General features: G+C 44.0%; 1 protein-coding gene across 4 annotated transcripts in view; it reads left to right on the forward strand.

Annotated features, from left to right (window-relative positions):
* The first annotated feature begins 6093 nt into the window (after nt 1-6093).
* CCDC88C (coiled-coil domain containing 88C) overlaps nt 6094-22212 on the forward strand; it is a 101144-nt gene continuing 85025 nt past the window's right edge. For 3 of the 4 annotated variants that reach the window (XM_082058926.1, XM_082058925.1, XM_082058928.1), the window contains exons 1-3: nt 6276-6766; nt 6875-6975; nt 15352-15460. In XM_082058926.1, the coding sequence (XP_081915052.1) occupies nt 6707-6766; nt 6875-6975; nt 15352-15460 (270 nt within the window). In that variant the 5' untranslated portion in view covers nt 6276-6706. The other variant, XM_082058924.1, reaches the window with a different exon arrangement.

The raw sequence follows: 22212 nt of genomic DNA on the forward strand, positions 1-22212 counted from the left end.
CTCTGAAGCATCTGTAATTGAAAAATAATCTCACTTCTAAGAGAGTGAGATAAACCTGTGTGATCTAACATCTGTTTCTGTTTGCATTGACCTTTAAGTAAAATAAAGATTTTATATAATTCATATAGAATCAAAGCCACCTTCTGTGTTTCAGCATGTTAGGTCAGTGCACGATATATAAGCCAATTATCACCAATTTTTAGGATATTCAGTAAAGTGACATCTTGTAAAACAGCTACCTAACCCATTCTTTGGGGTTATCACTGGATAACCTCAGTTTCGTGCCTTCTGTCACAACACCTCAAAACTGGAGTCTTTAATTTCATTAGTTTCTTAAATTCTTAATATTCTCCCTGCGTCTGTCTGACTCGCACACAGAAGTGAACTGGGGCTGCTGTTTGATCAGGTAGCACAGACACAAACTTACGCATTCCCCACGTTGTTCACTCTTCTAAGAAATGGCTCTCCTCTTGGCAGATATGTGACTTGATGGTCCCAACCCTACTCTCACCTACCTCCCTGCTGAGGCTTCGTTAACTTCTCCTTGAAGTGTTTTCCTTGCATGTGATTTTACACTTTCTTCAGCTCTAGCCAGCTGAAGTACTTTCCAAGGCCACTTACAAAATCTTTGATCGTGCTTGCCTGTTATTTTTACCTAGGCCCCAATGTCATCAATATAGATATTGATACACTCTCATATAACTAAAACACCAAAACAGAAGAATGAGGAATGAACCATCCCCTAAAGGGCTGGATCTTCAAAATCATGTTCTGTTTTTATAAGGACATTTTATAGTGATGATGATAGGACTTGATACTGATGATTTGAAAACATTTTCGAATCATCAGTGCTAAATCTTTAACACAATCAAAAGATGTTCCATTTGATATATTTTATTTCTTTCTATACTTACCTTTTTTCCTTTAGAGTGACCAGTAACAGTCCCTACCACGGCCCTCTTGGTTGTTCTACTCACCTTGTGAGTCCCAGTTAAGACTGCTGGTCTAGTTCTTCTACCCTTTGCCAAAGAGAGGGAAACTGAGGAACATACATGGCAATCATCTGCCTGGGTTATGTTCTGTGCCTTGATCATAATACAAGCTTTTGGATGGCGTCCCTGAGCCTTTACACTATTATTTTGGTCCTTACTTCTTCAGTAATCACCTTCTCAACACACCAGGCCATATTGTGCCTTTAAAAGCTACAAAACATGTGCCCATCTCTGCTGCTTCAAATGACATCTTTTCCAGTTCACTGGAGATACAGTTCCCAAATTCCTGTACCTGAACTCACCACTTCAGATCACCACACTCAGCCTTTGCTCCTAGCACCTCTTTAGCTTATGAATCAAATTAATTTGTTGTGTTTTATTTCAGGCTCCTGAGCACTCCTCCGCTGCTGTGGCACTTGTTGCTTCTCTGAAGGGTTCAAGTCAAGGAGGTTATGCCATCGTTCCTGTGTTTGCCTGGGATGCCAGTATTCCACCCTTGCTTTCAAGTTCATGCAAAGAGATATAAACCACCACTGCTCCTTCATCTTGTCCCCCTTTTTTTACTCAGTATTAACTTTATTGTTTGCCTTGTGTATTTGACTCTGTACTTATCTTCTGAGGACTCAGGCATTTATGAGATGTTCTGCCCAAACTCTCTCCTTGTATTTCAGGTTCTGCATTACGTTAATCCTGTCAGGAGCCTATGCATCTGCCTTAAGTTTCAGCACTGAATGAACATCCCTCCCTGTAGCAAAGGTTAATGCTGGGTTTTCTGGGAGTTTCTCTCTGAATGTTTTCTTTCAGATACCGGCTATAGAGGTTCTGTAAATCACCAGCATCCCCCCCGCATTCAGATTGATCTAAGGCAAACAATTCTGGGGTTTTGTTGTGTTTTGGTGGTACATATAGTTTTGTTTCTTTTTATTTTCTTTCTAATTTCGCTAACAGTTTCTTTAAAACCGTTGTCCAAACAAAATGAACAATATTGAAAACAGTGTTTCAGAATTGGATACTGTGAGGAGCAAAGCAATTTTCTGGCCACCTTTTTTTCCTGGCATTCATTGTTTACAGCTCCAGAGTCTATTTAAAGTAAACTTGCTTCATAGCTGAGAAGCTGGTTGATGAACAGTAGAGTCATATTTACAAGAAAGCTGCTTAATGACAGTCCCAAGCAAAGGAGGAGAAAAAGCCCTTTCCTGATTACCATGAGTTTAACTCTTGTATTGTAACCTTGTAAATTCTGTTATTCCCATCCCTCAGCAACTTACACTTTCAGACAGCAGATGAATGGTGGAGCTTTGTTGATGGTTGTAATCGTTGCTAGGGGACAGTCTGAGGGAGGTGAATCATGCCATTTACAGTCAGCCTAAAGGAACATTTGGAAATGCTTGAGCTTAGAAATGTCCTTCTGCGGTCTGTGTTGCTGAGAGTTGAGTGCTTTAGGAATACACATGATGATAACAGAAGCATTAAACATTCTGGTGTCTTTAGTTGCTTGTACCTTCGTATGTATTTTAAAACATTGTTCTGCTGCTTCTTACTGCTTTGATAATTATGTTTTTTATTTAAAAGCTGATCATGTGCAAAAAGAAAGTTGTTGCAAATCACATTAAAATTAAATACTACAAATTTTCATCATTTCTTTATGGTAAGAAACATGATTTCCAAAAGTAGTTGCATGTACATGTCTGGATTTCAACTTTCTTGGGTATGTTCACAGGCATTTATTTTATTTTGTCTGCCATGGAAAGGCAGCAGCTTCAGGTACCACCAGAATGAGAACTTGACCCATAGCAGGTAGATGAGGTGAAACACAAGGTGGGTAAATAGAAGTGCTGATGCTGTACATACTAAGTCCCAGTTCAGAGCGAACACAGGGGAAGTGATACACACCAAGCTGGGCCTGACAGGTGTGACAGGGAATTACCAAGGAAAAGAACCCAGACATATGCAGTTTGGGGATCTAATAGGCAGGGTCTATACTTTTGCCCAAGGCAGGCAGTCTGACCTGCTCCAGTCCTGCAGCGTGTACTCGAGGCTGCGCTTTGCACAAGTCCAGGGCAAGCCTGGTCTTGTTCCTCTCGAGGTCAGCAGGGTTTCACCAACACGCTGCCTTCTCCAGAGGCCAGCTTGAAGTTTGCAGCTCAAGAGAGCAGTTAAGACTGAACTTGAGAAGACTCACGGCTGAGCATTTCTCAGCACGTCTCCCCCCATCCTGAGGGCTGTAGAACCTTGCAGCACTTCTATTTTTCCCTTGTCAGGGTGCTGAAGGAGTTTAACAGCGTTACACACGCTACATCAGTGGTAGCGCTTTTCAAAATAAGAAAAATGTGATTTCCTACTGTTGCTTTGCTTTCGGCATCAGAGAGAACGCAGCCGTGCCCCGAACCCCCAGCACCCGGCCCCCGCTCCCACGGCCCGGCCCCGGCGGGACGCGCCACCGGCCGCGGCCGCCAGAGGGCGCTCGAGCCACGGCCGAGGCGGCCGCGTCCCAGACCTCATCCCCGACCCCTTCCCAGCCCACCACTGTCCCCATTCCATCCTTATCCGCAACGCATCACTACCCCCATCCCATCCTCATCCCCGACCCTATGCCCAACCCCACTCCTGTCTTGCTACTGCGGCTGCATCTCCGGCACCCCCTCTGCTACTGCTAGAGGCCAAATATTTTTTGTAATACACACAATACCCTTGAACAACGTGTGAGCACTCGACACTTAACAGCATCCCCAGGAAGATTTCCCGGATAAAATGTTTGGGTTTTATAACCGTGCTCCACGATGCACCCTCCCTTTCAGCTCTCTCACTACTGGCAACACCTAGATTGGTCCACGCAACTGTTGCTTCACTTCAGGAGTTTGTAGAGGCATATGAGTTACATTCAAGTTGTGAAAAGTAGGAAAGCATCCTTGCATTTGTATTCTGTCTTCTCTGAAGTTGATTCTATATTTTTCAAATATTAAGTTACTTTTCTTTTGACTCTTTTGATGAACACACCCATCTGCTGTTGTAAGTACTGGCAGTAACAACTTTAAAAATTTATTTATTGAAATCTGTTCACAAAACGGGAGATCATAAGGCTTCAAGAAGTTAAAGAATAGCAGTCTTTCTCTCGGGAGTGTTGAGAAATTATTAACCATCTTCTTTTTCTCTCTACACCTGAACAGGAGCTGTTACGCTTTCTCTTTCTGACTACAACAGGTAGTTTCCTTGCAAACCTTCCTTCTTTCCAGGTTCAGAAATGCTTGGACTGGATGACTCACACAGTAAAGGGTTAATTTAACTATTTGTACCCTCCTGGCACATCCTCTCAATGAATTTTAGAGTGAAACAGCTGTACTGGCTTGTAAACAAGTGGCAGTCCACCCGGGCCCGGGCCGGCTGGCAGCCAGGAGTTCTCCTTCCTTGCTCTACAGGTTTGAAGATCAAAAATAAATCGCATGCCTTAAATAGCGCGTTCACCGGCTAATTTCTGGCCATTCCCGTGTAATAATGGGATCCATCCAAATGCAAATCCGAAGCCCGAGGGTCGGGCTACTCTAGATTTCGTTACCGAGCGTCAGCCCCTTCCCCGGCGGGGCTGCTCTGCCGGGGGCGCAGCCACCGTGGGCGCGCACAAGGCGGTGCCGAGCGCGGCCGGGCCGGCAGCGGGGCCGGGGGAGCCCAGGGAGCGGGGCCCCCGCAGCGCTCTCGCCTGGGGGCAGGTTTCCCTCCCTGCTCTGGTAAAGTCTTATCAGAAGCAGCACAAACTGTGTCCTCGTTAATGTATCGGTGACCGACGCTACCAAAAAGCGCAGGCTCCTCGATGGGTGCAGGGCTGCCTAGCGTAAGGATCTTAATGAAGCAAATCATTAAAACCGATCCTTATTAGGACTGACAGGCCCCTGCAGTGAACACCGGTGTCTCCCATTTAGTAACAGGTTGCTTACAAACTGCTTAGGCAAAACAACTGATGTTCCTCCCTCAGGCAATATGGTAACTACAAACAGACGTACACCCACCTCCCTTCCTAAAAATATGTTTGGCAGATTAAGTGGTTAATAATAAACAGAATTTCAGATTCGGTTTGACTGACTATGTAAAATCCAAACTATATTTTACGAGTTTAGGCAAAATGTATTAGGAAGCAGCTGATGCAAGGACTGATAAATACCAGAGATAAAAGACTTCAGCCGTGAAAAATAGAGCGAACTATCAAACGTGAATCTTAGCAGGACCAAACCTCACCATGTAACACCAGGCACGCTGCAACTTCATGACTAAATTATATTGTTTTCAAAATCTGAGGCTGTGATGAATGAACAACAATTATCTAGATAAGCTGAGGCTTTTTGTTTGTTTGGTTGGTTGGTTTTTTTAACTAAAGATAGAATAAATCCTGCTCCCGCAGGAAAATAATTCGCATCCTTGGTGCAAGGCTGTTCAGGTGCAGCACCGGCGGTGACGGACTCACCGCGCCCCCGCTGTGCTCAGAGCTGCCCCAGCGCGGAGCGCACGGCGCCCCCTGCTCAGAGCTCACAGCGCCCAGCCCGCAGCGAACCTGCGATGCCCCTGCGCAGGGGGAAAGCAGCGGTGGGGAACGCCGTTTGCGCCTTGTTGTACTTTATATCAAAAGGGCACGCAACAGGTTGTGCCTCTCGTTTTTCTCGAAGTTTTTCCTTTTTAGGTTTTTGTGTTGCAATAAGAGGTTTATGCTGCACGTTTTGAGGCATCTCTGAAAAAGCCGTTCTTGCCTGACGAAGTACCTTACGGGCACCTCCATGCTTTTAAACCCTGTGACTGCGCGTTAGCGTGCTGCACCGGCGCTGCTCCCCAGCACACTGCCTTGCCGGTCCCAGCAGCGGGCCCCGGTGGGTGCGGAGATACAATCGCCCACGGCACGGTGCCCGGGCCGCCCAGGGGCGGGCTGACCTTGCCGCGGGACCCGCATCACCTTGGCTCAAACGGACGAACAAGGCGCAGCCGCAGGGGCAGTGGGGCCGCTCCTGCCTCCGCGCCCCGCCGGGGCCCCTCTCGCAATCTTTCGGCCGGGGGACCTCGCTGTCGCGGAAACGGGCCGGCGGCGGCCACAACGGGCAGCGCACGCCAGGGCAACCGCCGGCAGCTCGCCCCGGCTGAGCCCCGCGGCCCGCCCCCTCCTCCCGCAGCCGCCCAGGGGCGTCACCCATTGGCCGGCGCCGACCCTCTCCGCGCCTCTCATTCGCGGCGGGACGTGCCCGTCACGGCGCTACCGCGGCCCGGGTCTAATTGCCGGGGCAAGGGCGCGCCCCGCAGCAGGTAGCGCCGTGGCGGCCGGAGCGGGGCCGAGGGTTTCGTCGCGCGGCTGCTCGGAGCGGCCTCGTGGGAGCTTTGCGCCTCTGTTCCCAGCTTCGGGGGAGTTCGCTGCAGGCTGCTGCCCCTAAACCCCCGCTGCTCCCTCCTAGTGCGGCTTGCTCTTCGCCGGGGCAGCCTCTCCTGCCGGCGGGGGCCGGGCGGCAGCGGGGCGAGCTCGGCTCGGGGAGACCGGCCTGTTGCTGCTAGGAGGCGGCACCGCGGCGGCACCGAGTGGCCCCTCATCTCCCCCCGGCGCGGGGGCGGGGGAGGGATGAGCCGCGCATTGTTTCCCCTGTAGGCAGCGCCCGGCGGGCAGCGGGCCGGTGGGCCATGGGCTCTGCGCCTTTGTCTCCCAAGTGAGCCGGCCCCGCTCCCGCCGCCACCAGCCGGCCCCCGGCGACATGGACGTGACCGTCTCCGAGCTCCTGGAGCTCTTCCTGCAGAGCCCCTTGGTGACCTGGGTGAGTGCAGGGGGGAGCGGGGAGGCTGCCGGCGGGGCGGCCCTGGCCCAGCGGTGGGGGCGGCCGAGCTATCCCGCCGACCCCGCTGTCCTTCATTCCTCCCGGCAGGTGAAAACCTTCGGGGAGCTGGAGAGCGGGGACGGGGACAACCTCGGCGTGTACATGGACCTGGTGGATGGCGTCGTCCTCAACAAAATCATGCTGCAGATGTGAGTGGGCTCCTGGGGGAGGGAGGAGACCCGGTAGCCCCGCGCTGAGCGGGGCTGGGGTGGGGGCAGCGCCGAGCGCCCCTCGGCCGCGCACTCGCTGCCTGTCGCGCCGTGGTCGGGCAGCGGCTCCGATGGGGACGCTCTGGCAGCGGCTCCGATGGGGACGCTCTGGCAGCGGGCGGCGTGTGGGGCGGAAGCGTCGACTTCGCGTTTTTTTCCTTTTCGTTGCTAATTAAAATTAACGAAGACAAGGGAGAAAAAAGAAAAAATCTTCCAGTTCTATAAAATCTGCTTTAACGTTTTTCTAGTGTTTTTTGAGGGTATGTGTGTTTTGTGTTTTTTTGTTTTTTTGTTTTTTTTTTTTTCGCTTCTTCCCCGGTTACTTTTTTTAGTTGTTCATGTGTGCTTTAGGGGGATAGGTATGTGACAGTACAACTAGGAAAATGATAGCACTTGCCGTGTGAAACTTTACTAGGAAGATTTTTGTCTGAAGTGTGTCTATGTTCTAATGGAAACTTTTATATTAAATATGTAATAACTTAGGTCATATCTCTTTCAGGCAGCACTGTAAGAGTGTGTCTTGAGGAAACTTATATTAGGTTAAAAAAGCAAACACTGAAAATTCCTTAACATTGAAGTGAATTGCTGGTAAAACTTTACTTTCATTTTGTTTTGAACCACATCCTTTCCTGTTGCCATTGTGCCGCATGTGGATCCTGCCTGTTTTGTATCATCTCTGTGTTTACTTTTAAATATTCTGAAATGCTTCTTTTTTTTTAAGGAGTTCATAGGGAACTCTCTGACTTGCAGGGGAAGGGACTTTGGAAATCATTCAGTTTTGGCATCACGCTTTCTTCTCTGAATGAAATCAGTTGAAGCTTGACCAGTCATTTGCTATGTTAGGCCCAGTCCAGACATTTCAATGAAGAATTCATATTGCAATCTTCAAGTGCGATTTTTGAAAAGTAAAAAAAAACAAAACAAAAAGTGAGAACCCATGCCCCACCAATGGAAGTTTTGTTATATTCTGGTACCTGGCTGTTCCATCTGAAAAGGCAATCAAATTTTCTTCTGGTTTGGTGTTATTAACCATGGAAATTGTGAACTGGAACTTAGGCGGTGAAGATCCATAATTCAGAACTGTATCCACATTGATCACCCTACTTGGGGATAACAAACTAGTGGTGTAAAATGTTAGCTGGGATGGAAACCTGATGAGAGAGCATAATTTCCAGCATTTCTCAAGGACAAATTGCACTTTCTGTGACTTGGAGAACTTGAGTATGAGCATTAACATCCAGACTTGTACTTCATCAAGATGTGGGAAATTGGATTTTGATTTATGACCATTGTATTTGACATGGAGGTGAGTAGCCAAACTATCAAGGAACAGCAACAGTGGAGCCTGCTGCAGGTTTAACTAACTAAACTATCACAATTACCTAGTATGTAAAAGAATCTTATTATTTCAAAACAAGAAAAAATAATACTTAGTTGCTCTTGATTTTCGTTATGAAATAGGTTGAAGTTACGTGGTTTTGGAATGAGTGTGTTATACTTATGAGTCATGTATTTTAGAAGTGCTTTATCAGGTGGTGTATGCTGACCAGTATTTTGTAGTTGGCCATTGAAATATGTCGAAGGAGACGTAAGGTTGTTAAAGTCTATGGAGCAACTGGATGCTCTGGGGACAAGGAGTGAACAATAAGATCTCATTGAAATAAGGAAGATAAGCATATAGGCTGAGAGCAGTGACACTAGCTGGCATTTTGCTGAATATCATGTGTTTGTGAGAAGTGCGCTGGCATGTTTGCTTGCCTTGTGCAGTCAGGAAAATAAGTCTGTTTCTTAGAAATGACATCTCTGCCAGCAGCATCACTGAAAGCGTTAAGTGGGGGAAGCACAAGCAGTGTGGAATAGGAAACTATCCCATTATGCGCAATGAGGGTGCCTTTTTTTTGCCCCCTCTTTTTAGGCAGCTTTGACAGTGCTACTAATGGTGTCTAAGGAGCTTGTAACTCAGAGCTTTCTTCTGAGAACCCTAAATTGTTTAACTTAGGAAGGATCATGGCTGTATTTATGTATCACAACCCAGCGAGGCACTCAGGAGAGGTGCTGTCTATGACCTTCCGTTTTCCTGACTTAACCTTTAGACACTGCAATGCAAGTATTTCTTGCCTGTAAATCGGGAAAGCCTTGCAATATGTGTTTCTGCCTCACAAAGCTTTCGGAGTAGAAAAACTGATGTGTTTTTTAAAATGCTTACTCATTGATTTTTCAAGTCCTGCCCCGCAAAGATCACTTTCAGTGCTTGGCTTGAGATTTCTTCCTGCTGAAATTGTGTTAATGAGGGCCTTTGATAAATCTGATATAATTTAATATGTCATGCCGTGATAGTGTTGATTGCCTGGAGGCAGAGATGCATGCGTGCAGAGAGCAGGGGTAGCAGAGTGAAAGAGCTGGGCTCCCAATGTGGGCAGCTCTCCTCACTCGTGTGTTATTGTGCTTTTAGTTTTTTGGGGTTGAATATCCTGCTTACTTGGAACATGAATAACACAGGCATGTGAGCTTGCATCTGAACACCAGGTATGATGCAGTATAACAGGTTTCTTTCAGTGAAGATGTCAAAAGCCAAATTCTTGGGAATTTCATTATTAAAAACATTTGTGTCTGGCAGCTAAGCAGGTTTTAAGTTTAATCCATGGCCAGAAAGTCACATGAAGAAATCCAGGTGTACCAGTTGAGTGGAGATTGCTGGGCGAAACTAAGGCTTTAGCTGTGTAAGGTGTGAGTGGGCTGTACGAGTTCAGCCTCTAGTTTCTGTTGTAGTAGGTTGGATTTTGCCCAAATGCTGTCTGACAACAGTGGGTGGAGAAGATCCCAACTGCTTGATCTTGTGGTATCAACGTCTTTTAAACTGCGGGTTCATATCGGCAAGGCAGCTGTGTCGCCAGAGAGATGCATGACATCTATTGCTTTTCCTGCCTGCCAGGTCCCGGCTGGCTGCGTGACAGGAGGTGAAAATAGGGCTGTGCCTTTGCTCCATCCTCTTCAGAAATTAACTGCCCCCAGGAATGCTAGCCCTGAATAAAACGTAGTGTGCTCAGGCACAACAAATCTAGCCGTGGTACCAGGGTGGAGGAAGGGAACTCGGCCTGGGCTCAGGGAGGTTCTGGCCACAAGGTGGTCAGTAAGTAGCCAGCTGTGAGCTTTGCTGGTGATCCATGACAAAGCAAGGCCATTTTAAAAAGAGAGCTGGAGATTGCTTAGTTCTCAATGGTGGTGCCTAGCTGCTTAACCAGTTAAATCTGACAGGAAGAGGCAGACAGCAGCATTTGGTTTCCCCCTAATATTTTAAAATAAGACTAATTTTTTTTTTGAGTAGTTTTGCTGTAAATGAGTGGTTTCCTCTTCCTGTGTTCTGTCCAAGTGTATACCCCAACCTGATCATGCGTGAAGGACACACTGATTTTTGCAGATTTGCAGTGCTGGCTGAATACTCTGCATATGAAAATGTTTGTTAATCTTCAAAGTGGAACTGCTGTGTCCTGAGCTTCTGTGTTTCTAGTGGATTTATGTGTATCAGGTTAATAAGCTTCTCTGTAGACAGATTTTGAAGAACTTTGTTGAGAGGGTTGTGTGTCACTTCCTGGTATGAAACAGCACGTGGTGACACTGCATAGACTCCCTTCAGTGTCACAGCTGCAGCTGTGGCATAATACCTACAAACATAAGCAAATATTTACCCTGTTTATCTTCTTATAGAAAGTTTTATTTGGGAAATGATGTGGAGGTTTACACATGCAGGTACACAAGCACATAAGTGTTTTCATATTGACTTGTTCTAATTTTTCTAATTGATGGTAGACTCTGTTCTGTTCAACATTCCAGTTTGCTGAATGTTTTATTAGGAATACATCTGATAAAACTGCTTTTATTAAGCCCACATAATAAAAATGCACAATAATAGTTTTTTTTTCCCCATTTCAATTGCAGCTATCGTGGTTTGTGGAACTGACAGTCTGCCTTCTTTAATTTAGACCATGTGACAGGAACAGCCACATTTTGAGTGCCCGCTGCTTGTGGTTTGTAGCAAATGGCACAGATACAGGAAGGTTGAAGATATGCATCTGTTTAATTTAAAATTGTATTTAAATGTGCATTTTTCTACCATTTTCCAGTCAGTTTAGAAACCCCTCCAGCCTTCAGTGGCTTTATCCCACTTCATGTTAGAAAAAGGGGGAGTTAGACTGGTTCAAGAGTGGTGTACTTTCAGTTAGTTGCTTGCAGAGTGAAGTGCCATGGGATGCTGGGCACGCTGGGCATGGCTTGTTCCTTCTGGCATCTCGTAACCCTTGGGCCTGGCTTGTGGGCTTCCCGCTTACTCATCAAAGTTACTTGTCAGAAATTGCTTGAATGAGATTGTAACTTCAAATTTTTAAAATGAAATTGTATTTATTTTTTTTAATTAATTGGTGGCTGAAGGGGTTGTATTGTCAAGCACTTGTGCTGCCGGCCCTGGGCTCACTGAACTTACTACTTGACCTGTGTCCTGGCCTTTCCTTTCCTCTGTGCTCCTGTATAAGTCATGAGGGTGTACAAACTAGAGAGCTTTTTTAAAAGGTTTGGGTATATAGTGAGGTTTGAGTCTTTCCTTCTGTTTATTTGGTTTTGTGTGTTTTTACTGGTTTGCAAAGTACCTCCCTTATTCACACTTCAGTCACACCACCTGTCTTATCTAAATAACTTTTTGAGCTTGAGGAGTATATGGTTTTTCAAAAAAAATGGAATTGTAATTTTAATTATGTTTGTGTGTAAAGGAAAGATCAAACATCAGAGGACTTGAAAACACATCTAATTGAGGTTGTATCCAGGGATTTTTTTTTTTAAATACATTCAGACAAGAATTTGTTTGGGTTACCTGGTTAGTGTTGCAAAAACTATCTTCAGTTTTCAATATGATCCTTGGAAAGAGTTGCTTTCTGTAAAATTCTTCCTAAACAGGTTTCACCAACCGAACAGGTGCTATAATGTTCAGAGTGCAGTACCAACAACTCTGTCTTCTTTAGGGTAGAAAAGTCTTTAAACACAGAATTTGCCTCTTATGGTGTCATTTTACTCAGGTGCTTTTTTTTTTTTCCCCATGAGGACTCCGCTTCCTCTTCCCACTTTTCCTGGCTGTAGATCAGACCGTTTGGGCTGTCATGTTTTGAGTACCTGGATCTCTCTAGGTGTTTAGCCTTTTTCTTTATGTTGTCTTGAGGTCAGTAAGCGCATGTGGCTGTGGTTTTTTTGGTAGCCGGCTCTGTCCCTGAACGCAGGTGACCTCGGGCCTGCCTGGTCCTGAGTGCTGCCCCATTCCCCAGGGCGATGCCTGCCTGCCCCTGGGCCACCTCCAGGCCCTGCTCTGCTCCCCTTTGGGGTGGCAGCACGTGGGTCTGGTGCTGTTCCTTCTCTGTCTCTCCCCTTCCATGTCCCCTGAGATGTCTCAGGAGCTGGCTGAGTGATGTGGAGGAGGCAGAAGCAGGAGAGGTCCAGCTGACCTCCGGTTATATGCCGGAGATCTGAGGCAGAACATGCTTGAAAATTGCAACAAATGTGCTTTTTATAATTAAACACATGCCTCGAACCCTTGATTCTTGTAAGTGTTTGTCTCCATGCTTGCTAGGTCAAAAGGTGTTTTGCCAGTTCAATTGGTTAAAATTGAGCTTTACCTGGTAAAGGAAAAGAACAAGTGTTACTTTTTGGGAACCTCCCACTACCTCCAAAAGCAACTTTGTGTCTCCTTCCAAGCTGTTGGCTGTGGAGCTAGGACAGCTGTAGTCAGTACTCAAGCTTATCTGACCCAGGATTAAGAAAAAAAATATGGTAACAAACAAAAAAGAAATGGGATGTTGCATGTTGAGGAACTGTTTAGTTTTCCCTGTGGAGACAATAAGCCCTGTGATAGTTTGAAGTATAAGCTGTGCTGGCCTTGCGGATCTTATATGAAGAGTCCTCTCTGGCCTGAGATGCTGGATGAAGTTGACTACACAACATCTTCAGAATTCCAAACCACCATTTTTTTCCAACTACCTTCTGTTTTCAGAAAAGCTTTTAACTTCCTTGTCAGTGAGGAGGAGGAAGCAGGACTGTATGAGTGGCACCGTGTGCTGTGGCTTGGCTCCAGGTTAAGAGGCCCACAAGGTCAGTGGCATTAAGGGCTCTTAGGTCAACCAATTACTCTTAATGAAGATGATAGGATAAAAGCTCCAGAATTGCTTCTGAGGGCCCAGTCCTGCGAATGTTACGTTCTTGTAACAGATGACTTGCTCCACTGTGCCAAAAGACAAGCAGGTCTTGTGTTGGAAGGAGTTGTTCTGTGTCTTATGTGCTTCTGAAAACCTCACCAAAGTCCTACCGTTACAGCTTTTGAAGAAATTGCCTCTCCATTGCTGTGGCTGGTGGGTGCATCTTGTGGATTTTTGCCTCATTTTGTGTGAGGTTTTTTTTGGGAAGGGTTGTGGAGCTTTGCTCTACAGTCGGTGCCTTTTCTTCCAGGATGTTGTGAGTCACTGCCAGCCTGTGGCACGGCAGCGTGCTGCCTACACGAGTTTTCATGTGGAACTGAGAACTGTAGGCTCACCCTTCTGTTTTGCAAGCCTCTCTTTGCGGTGCATTTCTTCCTTTTTAGCTCCTTGGTGTGTTGTTGTGACCTTGACTAAAAAGGCCAAGTGTCCAGCTTCCTTCAGGATCCAATTCTGTGTCAGCATCTGCTCAGAGCACTGAAGGCAAGGGACTCTCCAGGTTCAAGCCCAGATGCCACTTACGCTTCTCCAACTTGCTGTGTTGCTGAAGACTCATATTGTCAAACTGTGTATGGATATGGCTTCTGCATTCCTGTATCTGAGCATCAGTAAAATGAAATACTTATTACTGATTTTACTTTAAAAGCTTGTTACGGTTGCATCTCTATGTTCATTTTTTTTCCCATTATTTATTACAGTGCCAATCAGCATATAAAAATCCTTTGCTGCTGTAAAGGCTGTATAGAGTCTTGCTAGGTCACGTCAGTGGTAGTTTTGGTCATCTGTACTTCAGTTTGTTTGAACCCTGGTACGTAAATACTGTGTCTGATGTTATCTGCTGCCAAGGCAGTTTTTTCTCATCACTGGACTATCTCTGTATTCTGTCATATTTATGCACATAGCACTGCTTTCACTAGAGAGGTGCTTTGGGATGGTTGTGCATTTAAAAAAATAATTAGAAAGAAAGAAAGAAAAAGCTCTTTGACATGCTTATGTAAGCTTTGGCAGATATCTTTAAAAAATAAATATTGGATCCGTTTGTCTTTTATTTCCTTGTCAATGCCTGAGTTCAATATTTGGCCCTGGAAGAGGTGTGAATGGCTTAATCAACAGCCAAAGCAGAGCTCTGGGAGGCAGGTGTTTGGATTGTGTAGGAGTTTGCTGATAAGAGTCTTCATTAGAGGGGAAACACAAGGCTTTGAGCTGTGCTATTGACAGATAAAGGTTTTTCATGTTCTTTTTTGCAACATGTCAGGGTGCACACAGAGTATGGGAAGGTGTACATACTTATTAAATCATTTGCAGCTTTTTTTCCCATTTTATTTTTTGTTTTAGAAACAAAGTTCCTTCAGGTACAATTTTGATTTACTTCCTTTAAAATGAACCAAAAACTTTCGACTTCCTTCCCTGAAATCTTTCCACTGTTTTTTTCCTGTCTTGCTTACATTTTATTCATATTGTGAAGCCTGGTAGAGCTGTTTTGTGTTTGTTTTTTTATGTGGGTTTTTTTAATGTGTATTTGGGTTTTTGTGATGTAGTGGATATATAAGGAAGATCTAGTTAGAGGCTACTGGTATAATAAAAGTGCAGGGTTCCTTTTTCCCCTCAGTGTATAATTCTTCTGGGTTTTGAAGTTTGCACAGTGATCATTGATCAAGCGTTAACACCCTCCTCTTGTCATAAAACTCCAAAGCTAAGGATGGCATGGCATGGTAGCCTTTCCTAGGCTTCCCTTTATTTGAATAAGATAAACCCCTTATTATCAGAGACTGCTTTGATCTAGTGTGCACAAACCAAATATGCTCTTTGCTTCATGGAAATACTAATAAGGAGGGAAGCTGGCCTGAATTGCTGTGTGGGTTACCCTAAAGTAGGTTACTTCGGTGTGCAGGAAGATTTCCAAGTTTTGCATAGGTGCAAAGGTAATGAGCTTATTCTATAATGAATTACTGTATATGTATCGTGTCTAATTATGTCAGTGCATATAATGGGTAAGTTTTTAAGGGTTTTCATGATGGTGCATTATTGAGATGCTAAATCTTAGTACTGAGTAAACTGATACTACTTTATTTTCTTCCTCTTTTAACAGAGATCCTCGACCAACCAACCAACGTGTCAATAAGCATGTAAATAATGACACCTATCTTCGGGTTCAAAACCTGACCATCTTAGTGAGAAACATTAAGACTTACTATCAGGTGAGATTTCTGTTCTTTGCTCCTTGATCTGTGGTGATTGGTACAATGTTTCAGCTAGTGCAGGGGCTGGTGGCTCGAAAAAATCTTGCTAGAGGAAATGGGGAGGAAATTGTATTTGTGTAAAAGTACTTTCAGCCGTGCTTTCCTTATGAAATGACAATATGGCTACTCTCTCTATCCCTCATGGCCAGAGGCTGCTTTCCTGCCCCCCTCTCTTTTAAAGAAGTGCATTTGAAGGCTGTGATAGCACTTGGAGATACATTTAGTTAAAAGTCTCTTTTGTGGCGGGGTTGTGGGGTGTGTATGTGAAGAGATGCTGAAATTGGTATAATGTTTTTGGGTGTAAAACTTGTTTAAAACAAGTAGCATTCCCTTAAAGTGGCTGCCAGCAAATAAATCATAATGAAGAAATGTCTTTAATGCTAGAATATAAACCTCAAATTAATGTGCTATTAACTAGGAAAAATAAACTTGTGCTTATCTTGAAGGTAGACATGCTGTGTACCTGTTTTCAGGTGTTAAAGCAGTTGTTTTTTCTGAACTCCTCAGACTTAAGTGCAGCAATCACTGCCATTTCTCACAAATAGGGCAATTCTTAGGTGACATTCTTGAACTGGCCAGTGTTCCTCTGCTGTTATGGCACTCCCCTAAAACCAGAGTGGTGACAGCTGAGCACTTTTGCAGGTGTAGATACATGTTGGATGCTGCTGAAAAGCCACAGGAGTGAATTCAGTTACTCTAAATAGAATTTCTGTATACACACTGTTGTATATATTTAGACTCCATAGTGAGACAAGTAACTTTTCTACTGTTTCCTTTTACATATCTTTTACCAGATTTGAATGGTGTACAGTATAAACCAGGCTGAAACCACTCAGGACTGTTAAAATGCTCCTGTGCATATGTGTCTCAGTCATATAACAACCAAACTGTAGGAGCTGATGTCAGTGTGTTCATCCTGGACATGTCATCTTTTTTGTACATATTGTGTGTTGGCTTTGTCTTCAAAATACAGAAGAGACTTAATGCTATACTACAGTGGTGCCTTTTGATGCCGTTCTCTTCTGGAGCTTGCCTACTGCTGTTTCATGTTACTGCCAGTATGCTGCTTCTGGAGTGGCTTAGGGAAGCCTAGAAGAGAGAGGGACTTGTGAAAAAGTCAGATGGGCCAAATGACTCATCTGTGCAAGTTCTAGTCACCTGCTAGAAAAATTGTGTAACTCAGGTTTGAGGTGATGTGGGAGAGTATCGTGTGTTTCTGAAGACAGCTGACCTGTGTCTCCATTGCTGAGAACTGGAGATTCTGATGCAATGTGATGTCATTACTGAGACTTGTGATTTTGAAGGGCAAATTCCATTTGGTCATAACTAGAGGTTGAAGGTTTTTCTGGTTTCTCTGTTACCCACTGAACAGTGTAAATGTGTATGGAGTCTATAAGCAAAAAGGACTATGTTTAGGGACAGGACTAGTCTTTTTCCTGCTTTCCTCACCCTCACAAGATTTATAGTCTGAGAGTCTGGTCCTGCAGGTGTTCAAACGCTAAAGCTTTTTATTCATGTGAGTTCTTTGTCTCAGAGCTGATAATCTGACCTCTTTTAAGAGTACCTGAAGAGGGATCAGAGTCAGGAAGAAAGAAAAGTGATTCAGAATCATGTGATATGTTTCTTGGTTTGTTGTTGACCTAGCTCTTGAGCTATGTAATCGTAATCCAATAAAGCTACCAACAACCAAAATAGGTTAAGACGCAGAGTTTTCAATGGGAAATAGTAGTTGAGGCTTGCAGTAACAGGTGTGACAGTGATGTTCCTGCTGTAGTCCAGAAGTTAAACACTGTGATTCTTGCTGCCTGAAGACTGTATATACTGTATGTAAACAAGGCAGTCATTTGCATTTGGTCCTGAAAATGTGTAATTACCACAAAGCTTAAAATAATATTTTTTTGTGATAACATTGTATGAACTTATTTGTCCTTGTCACAGTCACGTCTTCAGGGCAAGCTCAAGGTCTCAATGCTAATCAGAGGTTCCCTTTCACATGGTCGTGTGCAGCTTTCAACTCTCTGTCATCAGGGAGGAGTTAAGGCCATCTATGCTGTAACTGAGCACTGTGTGGTTGGTGCCAAGTATAATGACACATCTATACTGATGTTTCTGTTACATATTTGGAGGATTTCTTTTGTTTTAGAATCTGATGTAAGTAGCTTTTACTAGTTTTTTCAACATGCAACCAAATAGATGCTTTAGAATATATTTAATATTGTTAGACCTCTTCTTTCCTGTATGTTAGCATTTTTTTTAAAATAGGTTAAAGTTGCAGGCATTGTTTGGCGAAGTAGTATTAATAAATACAAGCTTAATTTAAAATGGAGGTAGTGTCTTACTAACTGAAAATATGCAATTGAATTTGATCGCAGACTGGAAGTGGCGGGGGAAGTTCCTGACAAACAATAGGAACATGAATTTGCTGCTTCCTCAAGAGAAACAAAAGCTCTAAAAATACAGTTTAGCCTTGACATATTACATTCCCTTTTGCTTAGTAGACCCAAGTCTATGGCTGTTACTGAATTTGGTAGACAGAGTCTCCTTGAATGCAAAAAAAAAAAAAAAAAAAGCCACCTCATGCTTTCTTGAAGGACATTGGTAGGTATGGAAGATATTTGCTCCTCTCTGCACTGGGCAGGAAGCAATCAAGAATATGACATGAATTCATGGTACTGTAAACTATATCTGAGGAAGGTGATGTAAGTGGCTACTAAAATTAACTCTGATATTCAGAAAGTAGTTGACATTTCAGATCATATAATTGTCTCGTATATCTTTATCTGATATCAGATTTCTCATGTATTTGTGTAGCTCTTTAGTAAAACAAAATTAACATTAATACAGACTATATTACTTCAGAAAACAAGGACAGGTGTAATCCACAAACGTGAACCCAGGTGTTCTCCACAGCACTGGGGCTTTCCTGATACTTTAGGCTGAAGGGTCTGTGCTGGGAATGGCTATGAACAAACCAGATTATTGTTGGGATTTGGCTTTGATTTAAGCCATAAAGATCAGTTCCTATCTGTGCTTCAGCAGGCATAGCTTGGGAGGGGTAAATGCAATGGAGCAGCATTTTTCCAGTTCAAATATCGTCTCATTTTTAGAAGCTTGTTAACTGACTTTGTTCATTAACAACTTTCTGAGGAGTTACCTTCTCTTCAGCTGCATGAAACGGGATTGCTGGTGGCTTCTAGGAAAAAAATTGTGTCAAGACTCTTAAAATGGAGGTTTTGGTGTGTTGCGTGTTTTTGTCTTTAATTTGGTACGTAATATTTGTTACTGGCGACAGCAGGCAACATGTCTGCATTTGCCACTCTGAGCAGTTGCAGCTTTGCAGGTCTGTTATTGGCTTGGGAGGCCCCTCTTTTGAAACCAGGCAAATGACTCATTTTCCTGAGCATTCAAGAGAATCTGTCATTATTTGCATTTAATAACTGTTATGGTACTGGTTCACTGGAGAAACAGCTGGTCATAAAACTTCTGGAATTGGTGCCATATCTTGGAAAAGGGCTGAGCACAGCAGAATGTGTTCATTGCTCATAGTGTGAGTTTTATGTGTCTCTTCTTGCTCTGACTGAATTCAGACACTTGGCTGTCTTTAAGCTGGAATTCAAAATGGTTTTGTAGGAAATAGTTTAGTACACAGAGTTACAGCCCACTGCTTGCAGCTGCAGTGAGGATGTTGATTAAAGGGGTCAACAGAGAGCTGAGTGTATTGGAGAAGAGATGCTCATCCACTTCTCACTGGTGCAGGTGCTGTGCATCCTGGTCAAAGGGTGAAGTCTTCACCTCATCCTACAGCTAACCAGTGTGCGTGGGCAGATGGACCTCCAGCTGTTGTCTGCTGCCTTTTGTTGATAACGTAGTTGGGAATGTTGGTCCTTAGGCTGATTCTGGCTAGTCCAGTGCAAGAGAGATGAAATTATCTTGCTATTCTTGACCTATGCCTTCACTTTGAAAAGCTCCTACTGAGAGTTCCACTAAGGTTCATCTACTGGTCCAAATAAATTGGTTTGAATAGAGCTCAGATAGAACACTGCATGACTGAGTGATGTTTGGCTTTGATGCAATAAGCACTCTTGACCCTTGTTGTCAGTGAGTTGTTATGGCCTTAATTCCCTGGGGTCTTGTACTTTTCTGAATGGTGATTAATCCCAGCTGTGGCAACTCTTCAGAGTGCTGTGGCACTGTCCCTGTTGCTGTCAGAGTCCGATGGCAGTGTCTGGGAAGGAAAAGAATAACAAAAACAAAAAAAACCCCTTAAACTGTAACAACCCGTGCAAGAGCAATTATTTTGCTGGTTCTGTCACTTCTGATGGTGGGAGAAGTAGACTAGGAAATCTAAGGGGCATTGGCCTATCCCTTTGCTGTGCTGTAGGAAATACTTAAACCTTGTAGGTGCTGGTACTTGCCCATGTCCATGTAAGAGCAGCTGTCCTAATGTCTGCAGCACTTGGAGAACATACTCAGACCTATGGAGTTTTGGAAGGGGCCTAAGGCAGTCTGGCAGGGCAAGCTTGAAGTGGCTTTGCTGTTCTTCCTCTGTTCATGTGTCAGTCCTTGGGTTTAGAGGTTTTCTAAGGCACCCAACCACACTTCGGTACCAGTTTATAAAGAACTAAATTTATGAAAGGACCTGTTTTAATGTCAGCTAGTTTCCTAACCTTCAAAAATGCCAGTAATCACTCCAACAGTACATATTGCACTCTGAAGCAAAAATCTCTACCACTTAAATGGAGAACTTGTGGCTGATAGAGGAAAAAAAGATTGTGATCATCCCTTGGCTGGTCCTTGCATGGTTATTATGGCCACATCTGGAGTATGTGGTTGAGAGACACTGTTGGAAGAAATGCTGCAGTGTGGTCATGACTGTATTTTTGTTGCCCGTGTTTCCTGCATCAGTGGCCACTAAATACCTAACAGATTGCTTCATGTTTCTAAATAGGTTGGAAATATCTTTTCATTAAAAAAATCATACTGAGCGACAGTTCTGAAACCAGTTGTGACTGTGACTTGCACAGCTTCAAAAAGGAACTCATAACCCTTAGTATTTACATTAAAGTGGGGGTGTGGAGGAGTAAAAATGAAACTATTCACTGAATTTTTAGAGACTTTGTCACCACGAAAATCCTACCCTCCCTGCCTAAACTCACTTAGCTTGGCTCACTTTTAAGGCTTGTCTTCTCAGACCTCTGTCCTTCTCCTTTTACTTGGCTGCTCTATATTTGTGTAAAAGAAGAGCAGGCAGTAGGGGTTTTATCAGGCAGGTTAAAGGGAGTTTGCAGCCCATGAGTTGGGCTGTTTCTGTGAGTGTTTTGGTGCTGGGGCTGCAGTAGTGCTGTTTCTGACCTTCAGAAGAGAGAGACCATTTTGTCTTCAGACTGGGGCAAAAGCTGGTTCTCCCAGTGGTTCAATAAATGTCTTGCAACACCAGTACTTTCCAGATCAATAAACAACTCCTGCTTCTGTAGTTGAAGACTGAGTCAGTTTCAGAGCTCTTGACTGGTCTGCAAAAAGCGATTCGAACTTGAAGTTCCAGATTTGGGCACAAATTACGAACTGGCAACCGAACTCAAGCTATAAATAAAGTTCTGGAACTAGCTATGTCCTCTTCTGTGAGTTGAAATCTTCCCCTAGTAGGCTAGTCCTCCAGTCCTTAGCAAAGTAAACACCAACATGCTAGAAATGTACATAATGTGCATGCCCTGAAGTCAAAAAGCATTTATCTTTTCTGAGGGAGAGAACTCCTGCCCACAATGACCTACTGAATTAAGTGATAAAATGAACCTTTTTTTTTTTTTTTTGCTAGCCTTGTGCTTTGTCTGTTAAACTATGATATGCCTGGATGACTGCTTTCCTTTGATTCCTGTTCCCTAGAAACCTTAATTTAGCAACTTGGCTTAAGGGGGACCTTTCCTCATCTTGAGCTTTAAATTCCAAGATTATTAACCAAGAATGTCAGCTTTCTGAAGCAAGATACCAAAAGCTTCAACAGATAAGCTCTTTCTAATTCAAATTCTTTGCTGATTTCATGCACTCTAAAAAGTATGTTCTCTCACATCTGTGTACACTTGAGCAGGTTATATGCATAAAGTCTCCTGAATTGTTTCTGCATTGGGAATTGTGTTGTTGCACCTACCAAAGGTATCTTACAGGTTCTTGTGGCCTTATGTTGCAGCTGCATGTAGAAACGATGGTGAGCAGCCTCTGAAGCTCTCTGCATCTTAGTCTTTTTCACAAGTGTACAATAAATAAGGCAGCATGACAAGTTGATACTAAGGTACTGTTGCAGAGATGCTCTGTGTTCCGGTAAGGCAGGGGGCTAGGGCTTGGAGCGTACTGCCACTCTGCCACAGGCGTGACCTAGAATAGGACCTTACTAGCTCTGTATGTTTCCACTCCTGTTCCTCATTTGAGTTCTCTAGTTAGTTTAATCTTGCTACAGGCACAGACTGTCTATATGTATTTAAGCATTACTCTGCTTAATGAGGCCTTCTTGGTTCTGCAGTGGCAAAAATGTTTTAAGTTTTTGATCCTGCAGTAGCATGATCGTAAGACATGAAGGTGCATGTAAGACTGGTATTGTGAAGATGTTCAGTTATTGCGATGGTGGCTACAAGACAAGGAAATGACTGACCTTGGCAGAGACATTCTGGGAAATGCTGAACTGGTGATGTTGTCTGTGATTTAGTCCTTCACTTGAAAAT

The sequence above is a fragment of the Streptopelia decaocto genome, assembly GCF_964273445.1.
Source record: "Streptopelia decaocto genome assembly, chromosome: 7".
NCBI classification, from domain to species: Eukaryota; Metazoa; Chordata; class Aves; order Columbiformes; family Columbidae; genus Streptopelia; species Streptopelia decaocto.